Source organism: Haliaeetus albicilla, chromosome 12 (genome assembly GCF_947461875.1).
Source record: "Haliaeetus albicilla chromosome 12, bHalAlb1.1, whole genome shotgun sequence".
NCBI classification, from domain to species: Eukaryota; Metazoa; Chordata; class Aves; order Accipitriformes; family Accipitridae; genus Haliaeetus; species Haliaeetus albicilla.
In genome coordinates, this window is record NC_091494.1 from 5,043,424 (window position 1) to 5,064,517 (window position 21,094).

The 21,094-nt window shown below is 53.3% G+C and overlaps 1 protein-coding gene across 3 annotated transcripts in view; it reads right to left on the bottom strand.

Annotated features, from left to right (window-relative positions):
* ZNF609 (zinc finger protein 609) overlaps window positions 1-21,094 on the bottom strand; it is a 75,370-nt gene that overhangs the window by 40,035 nt on the left and 14,241 nt on the right. For 2 of the 3 annotated variants that reach the window (XM_069797684.1, XM_069797686.1), the window contains exon 2: window positions 19,835-20,699. In XM_069797684.1, coding sequence (XP_069653785.1) covers window positions 19,835-20,581 — 747 coding nt within the window. In that variant the 5' untranslated portion in view covers window positions 20,582-20,699. The remainder of the gene's footprint in view (window positions 1-19,834; window positions 20,700-21,094) is intronic. The other variant, XM_069797685.1, reaches the window with a different exon arrangement.

A 21,094-nucleotide genomic window follows, 5' to 3' on the forward strand; every position in this document is an offset into this window, starting at 1 on the left:
TTCGATATTCCTCATGGAGTCTCTGTGCCCTCCCCCTAGGATCAAGAGTGGGAAAAGGTTTGCGGTGCTTGTTTGACAGCCCTGAAGAGCAAGTACAATGCAAATCCCATCACTTCCGAAGTGTATTTCATCCAGAGTTTTAAGAAAGAAACCAAATTACACGGGAGAGAAACTCAAGACACGCAGGTTGAGACTTTGAGAAGCGCTCACCAATTTTTTTTGTTCCCTTGGGTTCTGCCAAATGCCTTAGAGGATGCCGATTTTCCAACAAGGGGATATTCAGAGATACTACGGAAGAAGACATGTAACAACTGAAGCGCCTAACATAATCACCGACGAAAATACAGCCCAAAACAATGATACAACCTTGTGTTTTGAAGGGATAAACAAACCTGGAAGAGCCAAACTGTCAATGCACCATCATCATCGCTCAGAGTGAAACAGCTACACAAAGGTTTGAGACTTTGGGTGCAGAGAAGCAAGCATGCCTATAGAAGAATTTTATTCTAGTTTTTTAGCCCATTTTGGCCCCACCAGCTGCATGTCCAGCCCATGTAGACGAGGAGCAGGCCAACACACACTGCCCCGCAGGACAGGAGGCTCCTCAGAGAGGCGAGACCTCAGCTGCATTGAATCTAAGCAACAAATCTTCACCTGCAACTTCAAACAACATGACACACCAGGAACCTATCATTAGGTAATTAAGAACCTAAATATTTTTACACCTAGGATATATCACTGCAGGCCACGCACAAGCGAGCCACCCACTGCTGCACAGCAATGTTGGGGGAGCCTCCAGTGCCAGCCAAAAATGGGACCAGGAGCTGATGATCTGGGAACAAAAATAAAACCTTGGGGTTGTGAGCCAGGCTCTGTCCCAGCCGAGCTTGCGTGCTAGAAGTTTAAGAAGGGGGTGGTTTGCTGACAGCTTAAAGGATTTAAGGGAAGGATTAACCATGGCTTTGCTGATGAGGGAACCGGTGGCAAACTCAGAGCAATCCCATGAGCATGGGGAGAAGCTGGAAGAGGACAGGGAAAGGGGGGACGAGCCTACGATGGCAAAAACAACAGGGACAGTTTGCTTCGCATAGCGAGCTCAACCAGGAGCCACTCTTCCCAGCATAACAACCTTCATTTGCTCCACACGAAATACGGGACAGCCAGCTCTGGAGTCCCACCTTCACAGCACTGGATCATTTGCGGAACTGAAGGTGCCCAAGTGCTGTACAGGTGAGAACATTGCAGACCTCTGTCATGAGTAAAGGTGCCCAAAAAGAAGAGAGGGCAGGCGGCCTGGAGGAGAAGGATGTGGTGGTGGGAGTCCTGGTCTGGAGGTGGTGTAGGAGAGAAATCTTGCTACAGAGCAGCAGGCAGCAAGGAATCGCAGATCGGCAGCACAGGTGATCCAGGAAAGATTCACACTTGTTGCCTAAGAGCTCCATGAAGTGTTTACAGCCAAATAAGGCTTATATCCAGGTGGACGTTACAGATAAAAAGCAGGAGGCAGCAGATCTGCTCCAAATTGGCAGAGGAACACGCAACTGGAGGGGTTCACTCCAGTAAGCATGGGATGCTGGTCACCGGGAACATATGTAGACAGATCGATGGACTCATCTGGCAAGCTGGAGCCCAGTGACAAGGGCATGCTCCAGCTGGGAGCAGCTAATCCACCCTCTCAACCCACTCCACCTGCTCAGCAAACAAGCACGGTCCCCTTAAGAGAAAGCACAATCAGCACAGATTTAGCTGGAAGAGGGTGGGGATATCGCTGAGCTCCAAGCCATGGTCTGAACCTTATCTGCTGCTTTAATACCTATCAGTGTTGATACAGATTAAAGGATTAGTCGGGATTACTGAAGGCAACCCCCCTCGCCCCAGGCAGCGATGATGGGCATGGGTGCGGTGCAGCTCCAGCATTCCCTCTTGTGCCCACAGCCCTTTGCGCTGCACCCTTGGGAGACAAGGAGCCTACCAAAAGCGTGGTGAGCAGACTCTCCACGAGCGACGGCAGCCTTGAAACGTCAACCCATCCACAAGGGAGCGAGATTGGGCTCTCTGGGAAGAAAACAAAGACGTGCCAGCCAGAATCCCAGCAGGAGTCAGATTTGTTGTCCCTGCAGTTGCCTACCCACACAGGCCATGTTCAGCAAGTCTTCATGGACCACAGTCCACCCACGGCTGCCCATTCCTACCCTGACCCAAAGCTCTCTTTTACCAACACAAGCATTTCTGCAGCATTGGGAAACTGCCTGGCTAAAACCTGCTTTTGATGTTGCTCAGCATAGCTTTTAATTGGATCATTTCCCTGACCCAGTTCCCCACATGGTTGCACAAACCCTTGAGCACTTGGGAAGAAGTGGCCAGGAGCAGGCAGGACACCTCCTGGTGTAGCAGCAAAGCTCCGATGACCGTGCAAAGTAGGCAGGAAAGTTCCCATGCCCAAGCTTAGGCTGAACATGAACTTTGTTTGGGGAATCTCTCCTCTGAGATCTCTGATCTTCCAAGTATCTGCTGTGTCCAGAGAGCTGCCTCCTGAAACCTGGCTGGGCAAAAAGCAGTTCAGGACAACAGGCAATACTAGAGATCCCAAAGCAGAACAATACCCCAATGCTGCCTGCCGTCCCCATGTACCCCACTCCTTTCTCCATGTAGGAGCCATTGAGTAGGAAGATCATGGCTGTGGTCTTCTCCTGGGCAGCAGGGAGTACAGCAGGACCTTACATCTCAGCCAGTCACCCAGGACACCCTGTCTCTTAAAGGACAAAGGCACAAGAAAATACAAACTTCCATTTTGGGACAATTTAGCTGGTCAGCACAGCTGCGGTTTACCAAATGTCATAAAACAAAGCTTTGCTTGTCCAGGGCACTGGTCACTATTCTTCACACCCAGCTTAGGAGAGAGCAATATCTTCAGATGTAGGCAGGCTTCGGCGTGCACCTATGTCCTGACACCTCTGCTTGCACATGCGAGTTGGCTCTGGTGGGAAACCCTGGCAGTAAGGAACCACTGGGGCACGTGAAAGAATCACAAAATGGTTGAGTTTGGAAGGGACCTCTGGAGGTCAACTGGTCCAAGCCCCGGCTCAAACAGGGCCACCTAGAGCCGGTTGCCCTGCTTTAGGGAGTGTTTTACATAGCTGGCCTGCCTCCTTTACCAATGACTCCTAACCCAACACCTCCACACAAAATCTGCATGCTGAGCGTCATCTCAAGCATGGGAGGCTCTCAAAGCACCACCCGACCCAAGGGCTTTGCAAGTCAGATACTGCTGAGACCGAAGGTGGAACCAAACCTGGCTCCTCCGGTTCCCTTGCTTCCCCCACAAGGGCAACGGGAGAGAATGGCAGAGGTGCTGAAGCAGTCAGCAACAAGAAGACAGCCTTAGACATCGGGACAAAGACCTGCAGAGCAAGACACCACCGTTCTGAAATTATCACCTTCCAGGGCCAAGCTCAACTTCCCTGGGTAGCACGCTCACATCCATGTGCCAGCATCCCACATCCTGCTGTGTTTCAAGGATGATCCTTTAGATCAAGCTGCAAGCCCAAGGCAGCCCCTCCCTGTCCCCCCACAAAAAAGCAGCTCCTCTGCAAGGTGAAGCCCAGGCAGCTCTGCTCCAGCAGCTAGCTTTTTCCCAGCAAAATACCACCAGGCTGCAAACAGCCCTGGAAGGCACGTGAAGCCCTGGCCACATACCGCTACTGTGCTCATGAAAACTACACACAGATAAAAGACTCCTTGCCCCTACGCAGGGAGGGTCTGAGTAAGAGAGAGGACCAAAATCTTCACCAAATTGATCACACTTCACTCAAAAATAGACACAGTACGATCGCCTCTCCATAAGCAGCAAGATGAAAACCTGCAGTATTGGACATTCAAATAATATTAAAAAAAAAAGCCTACCAAGCAACCCTACACTGAGTTTTTAATTTCAGTCCAGAAAAAGCAAGCAGTGTTTGCCCCACTGGGAATGCACCAGCTGCAGAAGCTGCACCGTGCGCTCGGGCGACCGCCTGCCAATAGCAATAAATCTGACACTGGAACAGTGTTACAGCCCGGCGCCAGGACAGGTCAATTAAGCCCCTACAAATTCTTGGCCCAGATGGAAGAGTGGCTACTTTCAGCCCCACTGGGTTACAAGCCAGCTGGAGTCTTCCAGTGAGTCTCCAAAGCCAGGCTCCCCATCCTGCCCCACTCCCTATAACCCCAGGTAGGGGCCAGTGTGGCTCCTGGCCAGCGTGGATGTGTTCAGCCATCCCAGGACTTTGAGGAACTCGGCAGGCAGAGCCACCAAGCCTGATGGTGCTTTCCAGAGTTCATGTTTCTAGAGACAAGAGAAACCCCTGGCAAAGGAACACATTGTCCCACCAACACGACCTCCTCCAAGTCAGTAGGAAAACCATCTATGGAGTCAAGGCTATCGGTCATGACTTTAATCCTCTGCTCACCAGTGGTGGTGTCATCCCCTGGTCACACTCACCTTTCCCTCCTGCTCCCTCCAAAGCCGCTGGTTGCTCTAAATGAACTTGAGCAGCGGCACGCTCAAGGCCTGGCTTTGCATATTACTCAATGGCACATGACAGCCACTGATGCTCTCACCAGGAAAGTCCCACCTACAAAACATGAATCCCAAGGCTTGAGGGGATATGCAAGCCATGAGCCAAAAGGTTAAGAAAGTCCTGCTACAAGCATGCTTTTCTTAATAGAGCCTCGAGTTCTCTGTATTCAGTTAATTGTGAATTAACTGAGCTGACACAACACAACCAATCCCAGGTCCTTCGGGAGAGGCAAAGTACAGCACAAAGCCAGGGTTCCATCCCATGCAAGCCAAGGGAGCACATTAAGCTTCCTCCAGCAGATCTAACTCTGCCCCCTAAGAAGCAGATGGCATCAAAAACATATTTTGCTTCATGGCCACACAACTTTGGAGAACACATGCCGCGTATACCTACACGTCTCATCAAGGAAGAAGTGTAGCTCCTTTTCACTGCACAAGTTGTCAAACAAAGTCACAGCATACGGACGTGTGATTTTTAGCAAAAACACTGCCAGAAGGAGCATGACGAAGAGGGCAGAGTTAAGGCTGCTGCACTCAGCTTAGCTCTGCACTTCCTAGGTGCCGAGAGCCAAACACTCAACTCCAGTGCTGCACCAACCTACTTTTCAGATGGTTCTTCATACAGTACCTTAAAGATCATCCATACCACATTGTCACCATTGCATCCTCAACACCTAAAGCTATGCCAGCTATTGGGCTTGTTAAGTCAGCTTGTCACAGGATCAGATGTCATCCTGAAGGAGCAAAAGCAATTCATTGTGGGGGGCAAGGAAGATGGATGTGTGCATCAGCAGGTTCCAGACTGTTCCCATCAACCTGACCACATACATCCAGATCCCTCCTCTTAAGGATTTGGTCACCTCAACCACAATTTCCTGCAACTTCACTGACCACTATTAGATCATCTCACACAACACGTGACAAATTCAAACACTCTCACAGAGAATTTATAGTCCTATAACCCCCAGCAGGAACATCTGGGGGCTTCCTAGGGTTGTTCATTGTGCTCACCCACAAATTGTTTTACAAGAAAAAGTCCCGAGAGCAGTACTTAGTTTCAAACAAAGATTATTTTTGGCAGCTTTATCAGAATAGTTCTCACTCCCTTAGCCTCTTCTTGGATGAAAGCACATTTAGGAAAACAGTCCAGATGTTGGAATATCAATAAAACAAAAAGCAATGGTACAATGCAGTCTTGAAGAGCCCTTCACAAATAAACACAACTTCGGGGAGTTTCTGCTCAACAGCACCAGGCCCACATTCATAAACCAAAACTACATGCTCACCTTGCCTGGAATCGGAAAATAAAAGCTGGTTTGGGTTACCCATCTGCAGGACACACACGCAAGAACTGCTCCTGGAGCTCTCATTCCCCTAAATGGTCAAGATACTCATACTACTCAATGGATTTTTAATCAAATTTTCCAAAATAACAATTTACAGAAGGAGTGACAACTGAGCCAAATCCCATAATGAGAAACTTGAGCTGAGAAGATGTTATGGGAAACTCACCATTAGCTCTAAGCGACGGTCCGGAGAGCTGAGATTAACCTCCCATCATAGCAACAGGTTTGTCCAAGCAAGAGGACACCCCTCATGCATGCCTCAGTTTGAACCCGGACATTACCCACATGGGCTTTGAACCTCACAGCAGCATTTCTCACTCCCAACAGCATTTACCATTATCACCACCAACTTCACACCATAGAATCATACAATGGTTTGGGTTGGAAGGGATCTTCAAAGACCATCTAGTCCAACTCCCTACCATGCGCAGAGACATGTTTCAGTAGACCAGGTTGCTCAAAGCCCCGTCCAACCTGACCTTGAACACTTCCTATCATGTGGCAGCCACAACTTCGCTGGGAAACCTGTTCCAATGTCTCACCACTCCCATCATAAAAACATTTCTTCCTTATTTCCAATCTACATCTACCCTCTTTCAGTTTAAAACTGTTGCCCCTTGTCCTGTCTTTACAGATCTTGGTAAAAAGTCTCTCTCCATCTTTCTTATAAGCTCACTTTATATACTGAAAAGCCACAGTAAGGTCTTCCCAAAGCCTCTCCAACTGAACAACCCCAAGTCTCTCAGCCTTTCTCCACAGCAGAGGTGTTCCAGACCTCTGACCATTTTCGCGATTCTCCTCTGGACCTGCTCTACCAGGTCCATTTCTTTCACGCACTGGGGACCTCAGAGCTGCATGCAGTGCTCCAGGTGAGGTCTCACGAGAGTGGAGTAGAGGGGGAGCATCACCTCCCTCAACCTGCCAGATACACTTCTTTGGATGCAGCCCAGGATATGATTGGCTTTCTGGGCAACAAGCGCACGTTGCCAGCTCACATCCAGCTTGTCACCAACCAGTATCCCTAGGTCTTTCTCCGCAAGGCTGCTCTCAATCCATTCACCCCCCAGTCTGCACTGATAGTGGTGATTGCCTCAACCCAGGTGCAGGACCTCACACTTGGCCTTGTTGAACTTCATGAGGTTTGCATGGGCCCACTCCTCAAGCCTGTCAAGGTAAACTTCTTGAAGAAATCCAACCGTATCACACTACTGCCCCAATCTGCAAGATCAGTCTTACTATAAATTAAGCAATCTTCTCCTGAGCCACAATGACCATCTCCAGCAGGTCTGGGACAACTTTCATTAACTGCTCCCAGAGGACTCTGCCTCATTTCCATTAGACAGCAAGTCTCCGGTACATTGAAGGCTTATTTTCTCCCTCCTCTCACCCAGCCCAGGGGGGGCAGGAATGCTAATGTGATCCCATTAAGCAGGCGAGAAGAAACCCAACCCACCCAAGCCACAGCCCCATCTTTGCCCTTTCCATTCATCGGTAACCTCAGCATGAAGCATGGTTGTCAGAAGATTTCTTGGGTTTCCTTAAGTTCTTCTGCCAAGTTCTGATTAAAATCCTCCTAAGTGGTTTTCTCTTTATTCAATTTCCTAGAACTGAGAAGCAAAGCGGACCTGAGAGCGGCACTGACTGCCGGAGCTAAGAGCCACCAACACAGCCGGGACATCCGAGTCTCCCACACCAGCTCGTTAGGATCAATAGGAAACTGAAAGCAATTCTCTTCCCATCTCCCGTATCAGACCATCAGCTCCCAGAGGAGTCTGGGTTTTAATGGCCTCAGTCACTGGTGGGAGGCTGGAATCGCTCAGCTGACGTGGGCTGCCAAGGCACCTCTCACCGAGTACTGCTTTAGTGCCACATTTGAAACGGGTTGACCAGGCAGGATGGTTCCCAAAGGCTTTTGGGCAACGCACAACGGCAGAGCAGTAGGTAAGGAGCGAAGCACAGCACTGTAACACAGGTTTCTGTGCCCAGAAACGCCCAATTTACCAAAAATCCCACCCCCCCCCCCAACCCGACATGCTCCGCTTCATGATGGTGGCTTCAAAAGAGGAGCCAACCTCTCATCACAGGCTCCTTGTGCTACCAGCTTGGGATCTGCACCAAATTGAATCCCCCCCTTGCCCAGAAAATCTGGCTGCTTTGGTGGCCTGGAGGCTGAAGCCATTGGTTTCTTGCCCAGAAACAGGCACCTGCAAGTCTGGTCGCACTCATTCCTGCGGTCAAAGGCTGGAGACCATCAGGATGCCACGAAGATGTGGTGCATCTCACCTGTCCTCTTCTGCCAGCCAAGAGCGGCCAAGGAGAGCCCCTTCCCTGTGGGAAGGCAGATGCATTTGACCCCAGGGCTCAAGCATGCTGGGAACGTTGGGTATGGAAGCGGTGCAATGGGAACCCAAACCAGCCTCCATTCACACAACAAGAAAAACCAGAACCGGATCTGCTGCTACCCTTTCCACTGTGCCTTCTGCCTTTGAAGAGCCCCACAGAGGGAGGTGCTCCTGCCAGGAGCCAAGGCACTACTGTTGAGTACACAGCCTGGAAATCCCAAAATTTCCATTTTTTAATGCCATGCACCTCCTCACACCCTTGGAAGAACAGGTAAACGCTGAACCTACTTACAGAGACCACATGGATAGGACGCAAGCTGATCCAAGCTACCATTAGCTACCACAGAGTTATCTATCACAGGGAACGCCAACGGCTCCTGTTTTCTTGGTCTGTAGGACAGAGCAGAGAGGAGCACAGGCTGTGAGCCCCTCAAAAACAGGACCTTTTCCTGCGACATGGCTCCTCCACAAACAAACCAGGCAGCGATCCGGCAAAGCCATGGTATGTTCGGTCACCCTTATGCCAGCGGGTGGTTTCACATGCAGCCTTTGATTTTTTGATGCAAGATCCAGTCCCTGCAGAGCACTGCCCAAGAGCTGAACCACCCGCTCTCCCTGCTAGCAAGGGGCTTTAATTCTTCCCCCAGGTCAGGGCAGCTAAGCAATGCTCCTCTCGTGGCTATAGGCTGGTTTCCTTCAAAGGGACATTCAAGCTCAGCCCCTCCAGCTCCCTTCACCCTGTACACAAAGCAGAGTATTAATAGCCAGCCTGGAAGACCATAAAACACTAAATACCTAAAGAGTTCCTGTACCTTGAAATGTTAATGCCAAGCAAAAAAAGAAACCTTCCTGTTAGCAAACTGCTCTGCTCTATGATATATATACACGGTTGCCTTCCTTCCCTCCAAGCCACAGAAACAGCAAACACCACTCAAAACCCTAAAACGTCGCTCTACTTACAAGGCATCCTATAGATCTGCTCGTCTCCCCAACACCCAGACGGGAGAGGCTTCGCCAGCACATGCCAGGTCTTCTTGATGACTTAGTTACCACCTCAAAGAGCTGACTGGCACCTGGCCATCCTCCCCTTAAAAGATCCTTTTCAGCCTTCGAAAGCGATCTCTCCCAGCCCCCAAGCACGCACAGCCTGGCCCCGGCTCTTTCCTGTTCTCCCAAGCCTCCCTTCCCCGCTCGATTGCCGGAGCTCAGCTCTGGCACCGATGTCCCCCCTTCTCTCCCATGGCTTTGCTCCCTTCTCCGTGCCTACGCCATGGTGGGTCAAGGGGACATGGGAGCAGAGACCTGGGGCTGCGTGTCCTGCTGGGGAGGGCAGATCGGGATCCCAAGCTGGCAGGGCAGTGCCAGCTGGAAATACTCACTTGGAGCTGGAATAGTCACGTTAACCGCGCCTCTTGGCACACGCTGTGCTTGGCATGGGACCACGAGGACATCACAGCCCCTTCACCACACCACACTGGTGATGCAGCACCGACACCAGCTTTAGCGGTACCGATTATTTTTGGGATGCCCTCCCCAGGGAACAAGCCCCTTTTGGACAACACACCCCACACCTCCACTTGCCACCATCCACGGACAAGCAGCTGGGTGGATGCAGCTCTCCCTCCTCCAGCCCGGCCAGTGACAGGCTTGAACCCAGGACCAAGCCCTGGCTCCGGGGTCCTCTTTCAAGGGCTGAGACCGAGGACGGTGGCCACCAGCCATGTGGCACGTGGTTCACTCCGGAACAAGCCACATCCATCTGTTAAACAGATGAGCAGGGCCATTCCCAGCGCAGAAGGCAGTGTACCTGCATCCCAACAACTGGAGGGAGGGATGGGTGGGCAAGCAGAGTGCGTCTGGGAATGATATTCATTTGCATAGCACCTGGGGAAAAAAAAAATCACAACATTGCATTTACATAGCTAATTGGGGGAGCAAGCTTCCTGGAATGAAATTACTTTCTGGCTTGGGAAAAAAAAAAAAAAAAAAAAAAAAAACAACACAACAAAAAACACACCACCACAACCACAGGATTTGTAGCTGTAATGGTGCCTTCTCCACCCAGAGCACCTCGGGTGCTCTCCCTGACAAAGTCCATGCTCATGCCTAACAGGGGAGCATCTGGTCCATGTGGAGGATGGGGGGAAACTGAGGCACAGAGCCTCCAGCATTCGCATCAAGGAAGGGCAGCCATGAGCTCCGACAGGTCCTCTTGCTGCCTCAGCGCCAAATGAAAAGCGCTTTTGAGTTGTATCACATCCCGTCCCCTTGACGGGATGTAAAACGTGGTGACCTCTATGTCACAACCAGAATTAAAGCTTAAGCCTGCAAAGCAGGCATGCTCTCTGCATTATTCATCGCAGCATGCTTCAAGAGACCCCAAGTGAACAAGGGCCAGACAATACGTTAAAATAAATCTAGACACTTACCGAGTTTTAAACCAATTTCAGTGTCAAGCACAGGGGAAACATCAGCAGATATGAGCACGTGCCATTACCACACCATATAAAAGCTTTGTGGTTAACGTCTTCCTGCAGAGGGATTTATCCTATCCGCAGCATGCTGGGATGGAGCTGGCACCATTCGGTAGGCCGGGTGTAAGGCTGGGGGTATGGGGGGAGGAGGAGAGATGGACAGCACGGGTACCACGTGCCCTCCTGGGTTGAGCGGCACCAGCCAAAGTCATCACGAGCCCTGTGAGAGGCCGCTGGCCAGGCAAAGCCCCCAACCTCTTACAGCATAGCATCACCCCGGCAAAGCCCATATCTCCAGCCCCAGGCAGCATCAGCGCTGCCCGCAATCCCATCCATCCCAGCAGCGCAGCGTGCCCACTCGCCCACCCATTGCTGGCCCACAACCTGAGCTCACCCTAGAAAACCCTGAGCGTGTTTATTTACATCAAATCAGTTCCATGATCTGGTCCGTGGGCAGGAATGAGTAACAGGGACAGGAATATCTCGAGCAGATGTTGTCACCAAATACAACATATCATCAGGCTGCTGGTAGCTTTAAATCATTTCAGAGCCCAGCAATTTCTTTCCAGCCCTGGGTTGCTCTCCCCAGCTCTCCGACTCCAGCTGCTGGCTCAACATCTATGAGACCTGGGGTGGCTTTCCTCTTGCAGCCCAATAAGGACTCAAGCTCCAGGTGCTGATCACCACGAGGCAGGAATGTCACAAAGAGTCACTCCAAAAAGTCCATCGCAATCACTAGCTGCCTCTTATGCACAGAGGTGGTGCCTGCCATCAGCTCTGAATATTTGGGTGCCCTTTGGTCCAACACATGCGAGGTTGCCTGCACACAAGGACTCACAGGGAAGATGGTCTTCACAGCTCCAGCCCAAAGCATCCTCAAGAGCAGCAGCAGAGCAACGCAGCACTGCGTTTGCACAGCAAACATCGGGAAAGCAGAGGCACAGCAGACGCCGTGCCTGCAGAAAACAGGGAAAAGGCAGCAAATCCCCAACAAGCCAGCCTTTAAAAGCAGAGGAAGGGAAAAGCAGGCAGCACTTTGCTCCGCAGCCCTTTCCAGCAGCCTCCCCGGCTGCCGGGTGGAGGAGCAGCTTTGCTCATTAGCGGGTTATTCCTGGCACACTCCCCCTGCATCAGCTCCCCGGCAGGGCTGCGGGAGCAGCTCGCCAGGTTTTGAAGCCTTTGGGGTCGCGCGGCACTCAAGATGCACGAATCTTCCTTTAAAGAAATCTCACTCAGGCAGATAAATGGTGCTGGGTAACTGGGGTCATTAGGCTAATAAGCAGCCACCACCAGCCTGGAAGCAAAGCAAAAAAACACGAGAGTCTACCCCAGGCAGTTAGCCTCAAAATCTGACCCATCTCAAGCAGTTACCATCTCCATCGGAGAAATCGGGTCCATGAGTCAGCAGGATCAATCACCCGCCGGCCTCTTCATCAAAGTCTCTAATCAAAGCATCGGGGGAGTGCATTTGCAGCTTGCTCACGCCAAGGAAGCAGTGCACGGACCCCGTTGAGAAGGAGACGTCCCCCCTCTGTCAGCCTCCTCGTTAGCGCGTTGTCATTCTGCTCCCGCGCTTCGGGAACAGGGAGATGTTTTCTCCGCTTTCCCAGCGCGGCTCTGTTTTCTCCCGCTGTGTCCTTGATGGGGAGCCGCAGGTCCTGCTTCCCACTCCGACAGAGATGGGGCTGCGTTTCAGCACGACGATCTATTAAATGGGATACAGCAACGCCAATGAGTTGGGCATCAAAACTAACTGACCCCTTAACTAGCCCTTCCTAACGCTGCCAGCTGGGAAAGCAAACAGGGAGAGATGCAATTTTTCCTTTATAAAACCTTCAGAGGTGGGATCAGCTGAAACTCCCAGCCTGCTACATCTAGCGGTTATAAAAAAAAAAAAAACCAAACCACATATAAATAACCTCTCAGCAGGAGCCAAAACTCTAAGACTAACCCCATGGTTTTAAGTGAACGAGGCCAATTTCCTCCTTTGTAGCTCTTGACACACGTTGGCTGCGTGCCCCCTTCTTGCCTTGTTCCTAGAGCAGAAGGCTCCGGGCAGTGGGTCCGAGGACGATAAGGAAACGAGCAGTGTAATTCCCAAGGCCTCCCAACACAGCCCTGTCAGCAGCTCTGGAGGCAGCCGATTCCAGCGTGGCTGGAGAAAAGAAACCACGGCAAGAGGAGCAGGCAAGAGATGGCAGCTGCCTGCACCACCCCTGCCACCTCCTTGAGCTGTCGATGCCACTCCGGCTGCCGTTTCCCAGAAAGAGCCAAGCCCTACAGAGCAATGGGTGGGAAACAGCGCTAGGATGGCAGGAAAACAGCTTCTGCCTGGGGTTTTCAGTACGAGCGGGTCCCTACCCCAAGCACTGGGCTTCCCACACGCGCTAAAAATCCCTGGGGAAAAAAACAAAGTATGGGGTTAATGCCAGCTCTGAAGGGATGGACAGAGCGAGCTTTGGAGGGGCTGTAAAGCAGAATTAGTTTTCACCAAAACAGCTCCATTGGGACTTTCTCCATCCAAACTCTGGCCCCAAGACAAGGAAATCCACTTTGGGCACTATCCATCACATCTGGGTCAAAATCACAAGCACGTCTTTGAAGCACAAGGCTGGGACCAGCCCACAACACCCTGTCCTGGCTTTGCCCCACATAAGCGACTCGGCTTCCCAAACCACCATCTCGAATGCAGAGAAGCCCTCTTCATCCTCACCTCGATGGGGAACTCGTGTCAGAGCAGCTGGGGTTTTGCCAAAGCCTCGCATCAAATGTCTTGATATTTGGGGTGGGAAAAGCTGTTTTGGTGCGTTGGGTTCTTCTGCAAGCACAAAAGGTGCTCGGCACACAGAGGGCTCAAGCCCTCAGCACGGCAGCTCCCCGCTGCCATGCCGTTCCTCGGGGAGCTCCATGGTCAAACTACGCTTGAACCATTTTGTACTGGAGCAAGACACAAATAGCTGCCAGCAAAGGGTGAGATCAAGTCGTAAAAGGATGCACGGACAGCAGAGCCAGAAGCTCTGAGCAACGTGAATCAGCTGTACTGCTGCCACCATCAGCTAGCAAAGGAGAAGAGGACAAGCACTAAGGGACAGCAAGAAGTTGGTAATGGCTGGGATACCACGACAGAAGAGGTCACAGCAGAGCTGGAGCCCATTATACCCACCAGCAGGACAAGGTAAAGCAGCAGCACAGGATTAGTAGCCACATCTCCACAGCCATGTGGCAAGGAGCTACCTCCACGATCAGGTTGGGATCAAGCCCGTGGTGGTCTCCAGGCTCTACACAGAGCACCACTCTCTCTTTCAGGTGCAAAGCTGGAAGCAAATGCAATATCTAATGTACAGAAATGTCCCTAAGAGAGTCTACAGCCACCTCCTGTTGGGCTTGGACCTAGCAGAGCTACTGCCTTCTAGGAAGATCTCAATTCTTCAAGCTGGAGTCATCCAAGCACCCCTTCACCCCAAACCTCACCACTCCATCCACCACCAAACCTCATCCCTCCCACCAAAAATGGCTTAAAAAAAAAAAAAGCAACCATGTTTTGATTCTAGGTAAAGAACTCCTGGGTGGGGGACACCTAGCACCTGGGGGGTCATCCCACATCCCAGACAGGCTGGGACAGTCACAGCTGTAGGAACAGCGCTGAAGACACCACACAGGTCTGCCTCTAAGGGTTTAGGGGACGAAGGTCTGCACAGATTACACCAAAGCCACGTTGCAAACTGCCGGACAAGACAGCGGCAGCAGGCAGAGTCCAAGGGATGTATCTTTGGGGAGTATTTCTGTTTTGGCAGCTGCCGCCAGCATGGCGTAGCCGCCCCACTTCCTCCACTGCCATCTGACCTCCCAGCCACCGCTCAAGCACCACTTCCAATGCCACGCTGTCCTCCCACAGAACCAGAAGTGTATTTTCAGACCAGCTTTGGGGCCCATCCACTGCAGCATCCCCCACCTTACAATGTCCCCTCGCCATCGGGCCACCCATAGCAGGGGATCTCTGCTCGGAGCACACACAAGGCATAACCACGCTGTGCTCAGGGCGGAAAATCCAGGGCAAAAAATGCACCAGTGGCTTTTATCCCCTCTCTCGCAGAGCAACATGACCAGATCCACCTTCCTTGCTGCCCAAAACCACAGCGCACGTGACCCAGAGAGGCTCTTCAGAAGAGCCGTGTCTCCAGCGGCTTCTGTTTGCCTTTCCCTTGTTTGCAGCAGCGTCGCATCTGGACGCTCGTCAGAAGAGGAGGGGAAAAAAAAAAAAAGAAAAAAAAAAAAGAAAAAACCCGCCCTCCTCCTGCTGAACAACCTCTCAATCAAAACAAAGCCGGAGCGGCAGCCAAGAGCTGGGAGGCTCTTTTGTTTAATGTCTAACATCCCCGGCCGGGCCAGCCCGCCCCAGCACGCCAAGGAGCAGGGTGCAGGGGCAATGGCGCAGGCAGCAAGCCGGAGCGGAGAGCCAGCGAGCAAGCACCCGCCGCCCCGGCGAACAGACCCTGGGGCCAGCTCAGCCGCACGAAAGCGGGCAGCGGGGCAGGCAGCGAAAACAGGCTTTCCCAAGCCCAGCCAGCACTGCTCCTCCATGCACGGCCATTTTGCCGAGCGTGGCTGCTCACCGAGAGCAGCCGTTCCCTCCCAAACACCAGTGCCCCCCCCACCCCAAACCCAACCCCAGCTCAGCTCCGGCCATCCCCAACGACCCACGGCTTGCTGCCCGCCGAGTCGGGGACAGACCTGACTGCTGGTCCACGCGCTCCGGATGTGGGTGCGTCAGCGCAGGCTCATTTCTCTCCCTGCCGCAAGTAGTATTAAGCTCCCACTCCTGCACCCCCAGATATCTTTTGGGGCTCCAGCAGAACGGGCTGGTGCAAGGACCTGCCCAGGCACTGAAGCACAGCCCAGGGCAAACCTGTGCTAGGTGCTCAGCCGACCGCAGAAGGCCTCGTCGGGGATGCTGCCAACGGGTTTCATCACGATCAGCCCCATCCCTGGGCTTGTGCCCAACATACTGATGGCATCAGGTTCGAGGAGGGTATGTAACAAGCCAGGGCATGCCAAAACAGGAGGCTGGATACGGCCAAGATGCACACCTAGAAAAGGGGCATTTGGCATATTCGGTTCCTGAGGCTTCACCCTGGAAAGCAGCGACCAGAGGAGCCACGGGGTCACACCGGCAAAACATGTCCCATCAAGCCCACGGGCCATGTCCACCAGCTCCGTTGCTGTGATGTCAGACACAGGAGCAAGGGTGATCTCGCCTGTGGACACCATGCCAGCTCACGCACCCGCTGACATGAAAGCAAGTCTGAAAAAAACCAAAGCAAAGCTCTTTCCTACACCCACCAAGGACTGGAGGGCTGCAAAACCCTACAGTGAGATATTTAAAGAGCACAAAAGCAGAAGGAGGGGCAAACGGTGAGCTGACTGTGGCACTGAAGCACCTCGTCAAGGAAGAATACTCGCTACCGAAGTGCTCTTTAATCCAGCCAAGGAGATACAACAAAACCTCCTGGCTGGAGGCTGACTGCTCAACCTGCACGTACGCTGGGGGAGGTCATCTACCCTGGGCTGAAGCCAGTGGAGGGAGAGACGGTCTCTCTTTCCTCATCCCCAGATGGAGACCAGCCTCCCTGCCTGAAACGGAAGCGGGAGCAGCACAGGGTTAAGCAGAGGACAAGCTGCCGGAGACCAAACGTTGGGCTGAGTCACATCGTGGCCGTTCCTGTTTCGGTCTGAGCAAGTTTCTCGCTTCCCAGGCAGGGTTTGTCCCCAGGCCTGCAGGAACCCATTGCCTTTGCCCCCCTGATGCACTCCCTGGAGGAGCTGCCCTCCCACAGCCAGCACACACCTGTGCTCTTCGCTTGTCCTTTGGAGTCCACACACCGTTTTTGGGGCATCTCTGCAGCTTTCAGGAGATGGGAAGAGCCCAACGCCACTGCCCACCTCCATCTTGTCTCCTCCATCCTCCTGCCTGCCCCAGCCATCAGCCCATCATTAGGCTCTTCCTCGAGAAATAAAACTGCTTTCCCACTCCTTGCCATGCAGACGCCTTTCTTCTCCTCGCCCACAGAAAGCCATCTAGCTGCCCCCAGGACGCTGACGAAACACAGCCCGTGTTTCCTCCTGAGCACGAACCCAACACATTTTCCCGCAGATCCAGACCTTAAATCACTTCTCAAAACAGGGCTCAACCCTCCAGGCTGAGCCTTCTTTGATGTGGTTGTACTTGAATCCAGACAAGTAAAATGGCAGAATCATCCTCACAGGGTATCTGTACAGAGATGATAAAATGGTTCGGGTTGGAAGGGACCTTCAAGGATCATCTAGTCCAGTCCCCCTGCCATGGGCAGGGACATCTTTCACTACGTCAGGTTGCTCAAAGCCCCGTCCAACCTGGCCTTGAACACCTCCAACGACGGGGCATCCACAACTTCTCTGGGCAACCTCTTCCAGTGTCTCACCACCCTCATCATAAAACTTTTCCTGCCTTATGGCCAATTTAAACCTAGTCTCTTTCAGTTTAGAGCCATTGCCCTTTGTCCCGTCACTGCAGTCCCTCGTAAAAAGTCTCTATCTGTCTTATAAGCCCCCTTTATATATTGAAAGGCCACAATAAGGTCTCCCCAGAGCCTTCTCTTCTCCAGGCTGAACAACCCAACTCTCTCAGCCTTTCTCCACAGCAGAGGTGTTCCAGCCCTTGGACCATTTTCACGGCCCTCCGCCAGACCTGCTCTAACAGATCCATGTCCTTCTTGTGCTGGGGACCCCAGCACTGGGCACAGTGCTCCAGGGGGGTCTCATCAGAGCAAAGGGGGAACATCACCTACCTCGACCTGCTGGCCACGCTTCTCTTCACGTGGCCCAGGATACGATCGGCTTTGCAGGCTGCAAAGGCACAGTGCCAGCTAATGTCCAATTTGTCACCTACCAGCATCCCTAGGTCTTTCTCCACAGGGCTGCTCTCAATCCATTCACCCCCCAGTCTGCACTGAGAGCAGGGATTGCCCTAACCCAGGTGCAGGACCTCGCACTTGGCCTTGTTAAATGTCGTGAGGTTTGCATGGGCCCACTCCTCCAGCCTGTCAAGGTCCATGCTGTTTGGTCCCCATCTCCATAATCCCCATCTCACTTTGGCATTTCTACCTGCAGAGGGTTTCTGCAGCTGCATCAGCAAAAGAAATAACTCTTTAATAGTAAAAACACAGGAAAAGCCATGCAGCGTATGACCAAAGGTCCAGTCGGCTCCCATGCTGGCTTTGACAACAGCCAGCAGCAGATGGCTATGAAAGAACATAACAGACAAGCGCGATGAGATATTTCCCAAACCACTTCCCAAGCTCCAGCCCTCCTTTGGCTTTTCCCAAGCCAAAAGACATTGCCCTGTACACCCACGCTGCGATGGGTTCCTCCTCCACAAACCCACCCAGGTGCCCCAGAGCATCAGTGGACTTTGAGCATCCACAGCTTTTTGCAGCAGCATTCAAGTCCACCATGCAAAAGAGCATCTGCTCCTCTTCCCAGTTTCATTCGCTCTGGTTCTGCTGCCAGGAAGGACAAGGAAACAATACATCATCTTCACACCACTCCTTAGTTTTACGGGCTTCAGTCACCTGCCCCAGGAGTCTTCCTCTCAAGCAGAGGAAGCACCAACCTACTTAGGAGCTCTTCTCCCAGAGCCATCCCATGGCCGACCGTCCCCACCACCCTTCTCTCCATATATGCTCTATCTTTTTGCGGATGGAATAAAAAAAATCTCCCCAACTTCTCACTGGTCTCAGCAACTCCCCCAAATCCACTGAGCACTCCCCACCCATCCCCTCCCAGTGCCCAGCACCGCGATCCCCATGCCAAAGCAGAAATCCTTCCGGCAAGCCTCCGGTTGCAAACACGGCAACGTGAACCCCAATACTCCCCCAGCCATTCTCCTGACACCCCAGCACGCGTTGACGGCAATAGGGCTGAACCACCCTGAACGCACACGCTCGCGGCGCTCGTCCCACGCACGGCAAACGCGTGGCTCCACGGGCACGGACCGGCCACGCCACGCGTGCAGCCAGTGCGGCAGAGCTTCTGCTCCAAGTGTGAAGAACTCCGGGCACTCAAAGTCCACCCCCATCTGCCTGCAGAAAACACATCAGTCGCTGCAATTACTAAGAAACAAGCTGACTGAACTGCTGCTCCAGCGGCCGTATCCAGAAACAGCTGCACAGCCACCCAGAGCCAAACACTGCGCAGACAGACACACAGCCATTCGCCCCGTCAGCCGCGGGCCGCTGGTGGGGCTTTTTGTGCCCCCAGTGACCTGGAAGAGCAGCTTCACCAGCTCAGCATCACTGCTGCGTGTTAGCGGAGGAGCGACATGCAAAAAAATCACCCACAGCAACGCGTCGGCCCGAAGCTGATCGTCACCACAAGTGGGACAAAGCCCACGTACCAACAGCAGACCAAGAAACGAGGCGGTAACTCCTGTCAACCCTGCACCTTGTGCTTGCCTGCGCGCCCACACAGATCCCACATTTACTAACACGTTAAGGTCTCCTTCTCTGCAAATGATGCAACCAGAAAGAAATAAATTCTTCTGGGAGCTGCAGGGAACTTTGACACACAGGGTGAAGGCACCAGGAAGCAGAGCGTGGCAGCCAACAGACTGCCCTGTCTTGTCAGGAGCTGGAGAGGGCGCAGGACCGGGACGTCACCTTCACCACCAGCCCAGGCTCCTCCTACAGAGCAACAGGAGTCAGAGAGGCTTGGACCTGCTCGGCACAGCCGCAGCACCAAAGAAACCAAATCCCCAAGGGTACGGCGGGATGGTACCCTGATGCACAGTGACTGCAGGTGATTTGCCGCTGCACAGTTCCCAGAAGCCATGCATGGCTTGACCGGTACCCTCCCATTGCCGCATCCAGACGCCGGCACATCACACGGCCAAACCATTCTCACGCCAGAACCAGGAGGCACCAGCCATCCATCAGTGCTGGCCCCCAGCAATACAGGGCGCACGGTCCCACTGTAAGCTCCCGCTTCCTCGTCACCCACAGTGGCACGTCCCTTGCACAGGAGCGACCGCCAGAGCCAAGCGGCAATGCCACTCCACCCACACCCCAACGCCTTTCTTACCTTCTCCGACTTCACCTTTTTCAGCTGCCGGCACTCACTTTCCCCATCCTCCAGCTCCGACTTAACTCCCAAGGGATTGAGCGCAGCTCCCGTGTCAATAGCTATACTCCCAAGCTGCTCCGCAGCAGCAGGCTCTGTCCCCTGGCCCCCATCATACTGTCCCACCCTCACCGCTAGGGCCAGGGGCTGCAGCACGCTGGGCTCCTTCTCTGCCGCAGCCCCCGCGCCCTCACTCCTTTCCTTCTTGCTTTTGGATGAGCCGCCCTCTTTCTCCTTCTTGGAGCCAGCCACGCTGCGAGACGCCTTGGCCGATTTCTCCGAGCCCTTCGGGGTGACGGCAGGCACTAAGTTGCCCGAGTTCACGCCGTCCCCAGAGCGTCCTTGAGCCTCCTTCTTGCCACCAGCTCCCTCGCTGGGAGTGAACAAGGAGGTCCCCGGGGTTGGCTTGCCACTGTCCTTGCCACTCTTGCTCCTTTTCGACTTGGATTTGCCCTCCTTGCCCTGCGGGCCCGGCACCGGGCTGACAAACTTGATGTTGTCCGGTAGGGTCGCCACCGCGTTGGGTGCCGGGAGCCCCACCTCTTTGGAGCCCGACATTTCCAATTTCTGCTGATCCTTCTCCAAATCAGCGTCCAGGTCAATGATGAGATTCCCTACGCCAATGTCCCACTCATCCCCGCTGTCGTACGTCTCAACCGGGTTCGCATCGATTCCTTTCCCTCCGGAAGCTCCGCTGCTCAAGGACATCTTAGAGTTAACGGCCCCTCACAGTTCAAGGCTCTTCCCTGCCTCCACGCCCTGGGGGTCACCTACGTCCTCGGGGGGCTTCCAGCTGTCGGGGTCTGCCCAGGTGACGGCATCGCTGCTGGAAGGGAGAGCAAAGAGAACAGGGTTACACATGAAGAGCCCCAGGCAGGCAGATATGCCTTCACTAGCAGCCACACATGCAGGTGGGAGAGGTCCTGGGCAGGGTGAAAGCCCCCAGCCTCCCAAATCCCCCAATGCACAGCACGAGGCAGCGTCCTCCTGCCGCCTGCCCCAGGCTGGGGGCTGCTCCTCCGCCATCCCCGCGGCAGCAGCCATCTGGCACCGGTACCTCGATCAATACCAGCCCTGGCAGGTCACAGCTCTCAGCTCCAACGAGACATTATTCACACGTTTCCCCACTCGCCATTTCCCTCTGAATTATCGAGCGCTGCCCCTGGGAGGGAGGATTGATTCCTCTCCTGCCAATGCCACCCGGGGGGGAGGGCTTCTCTC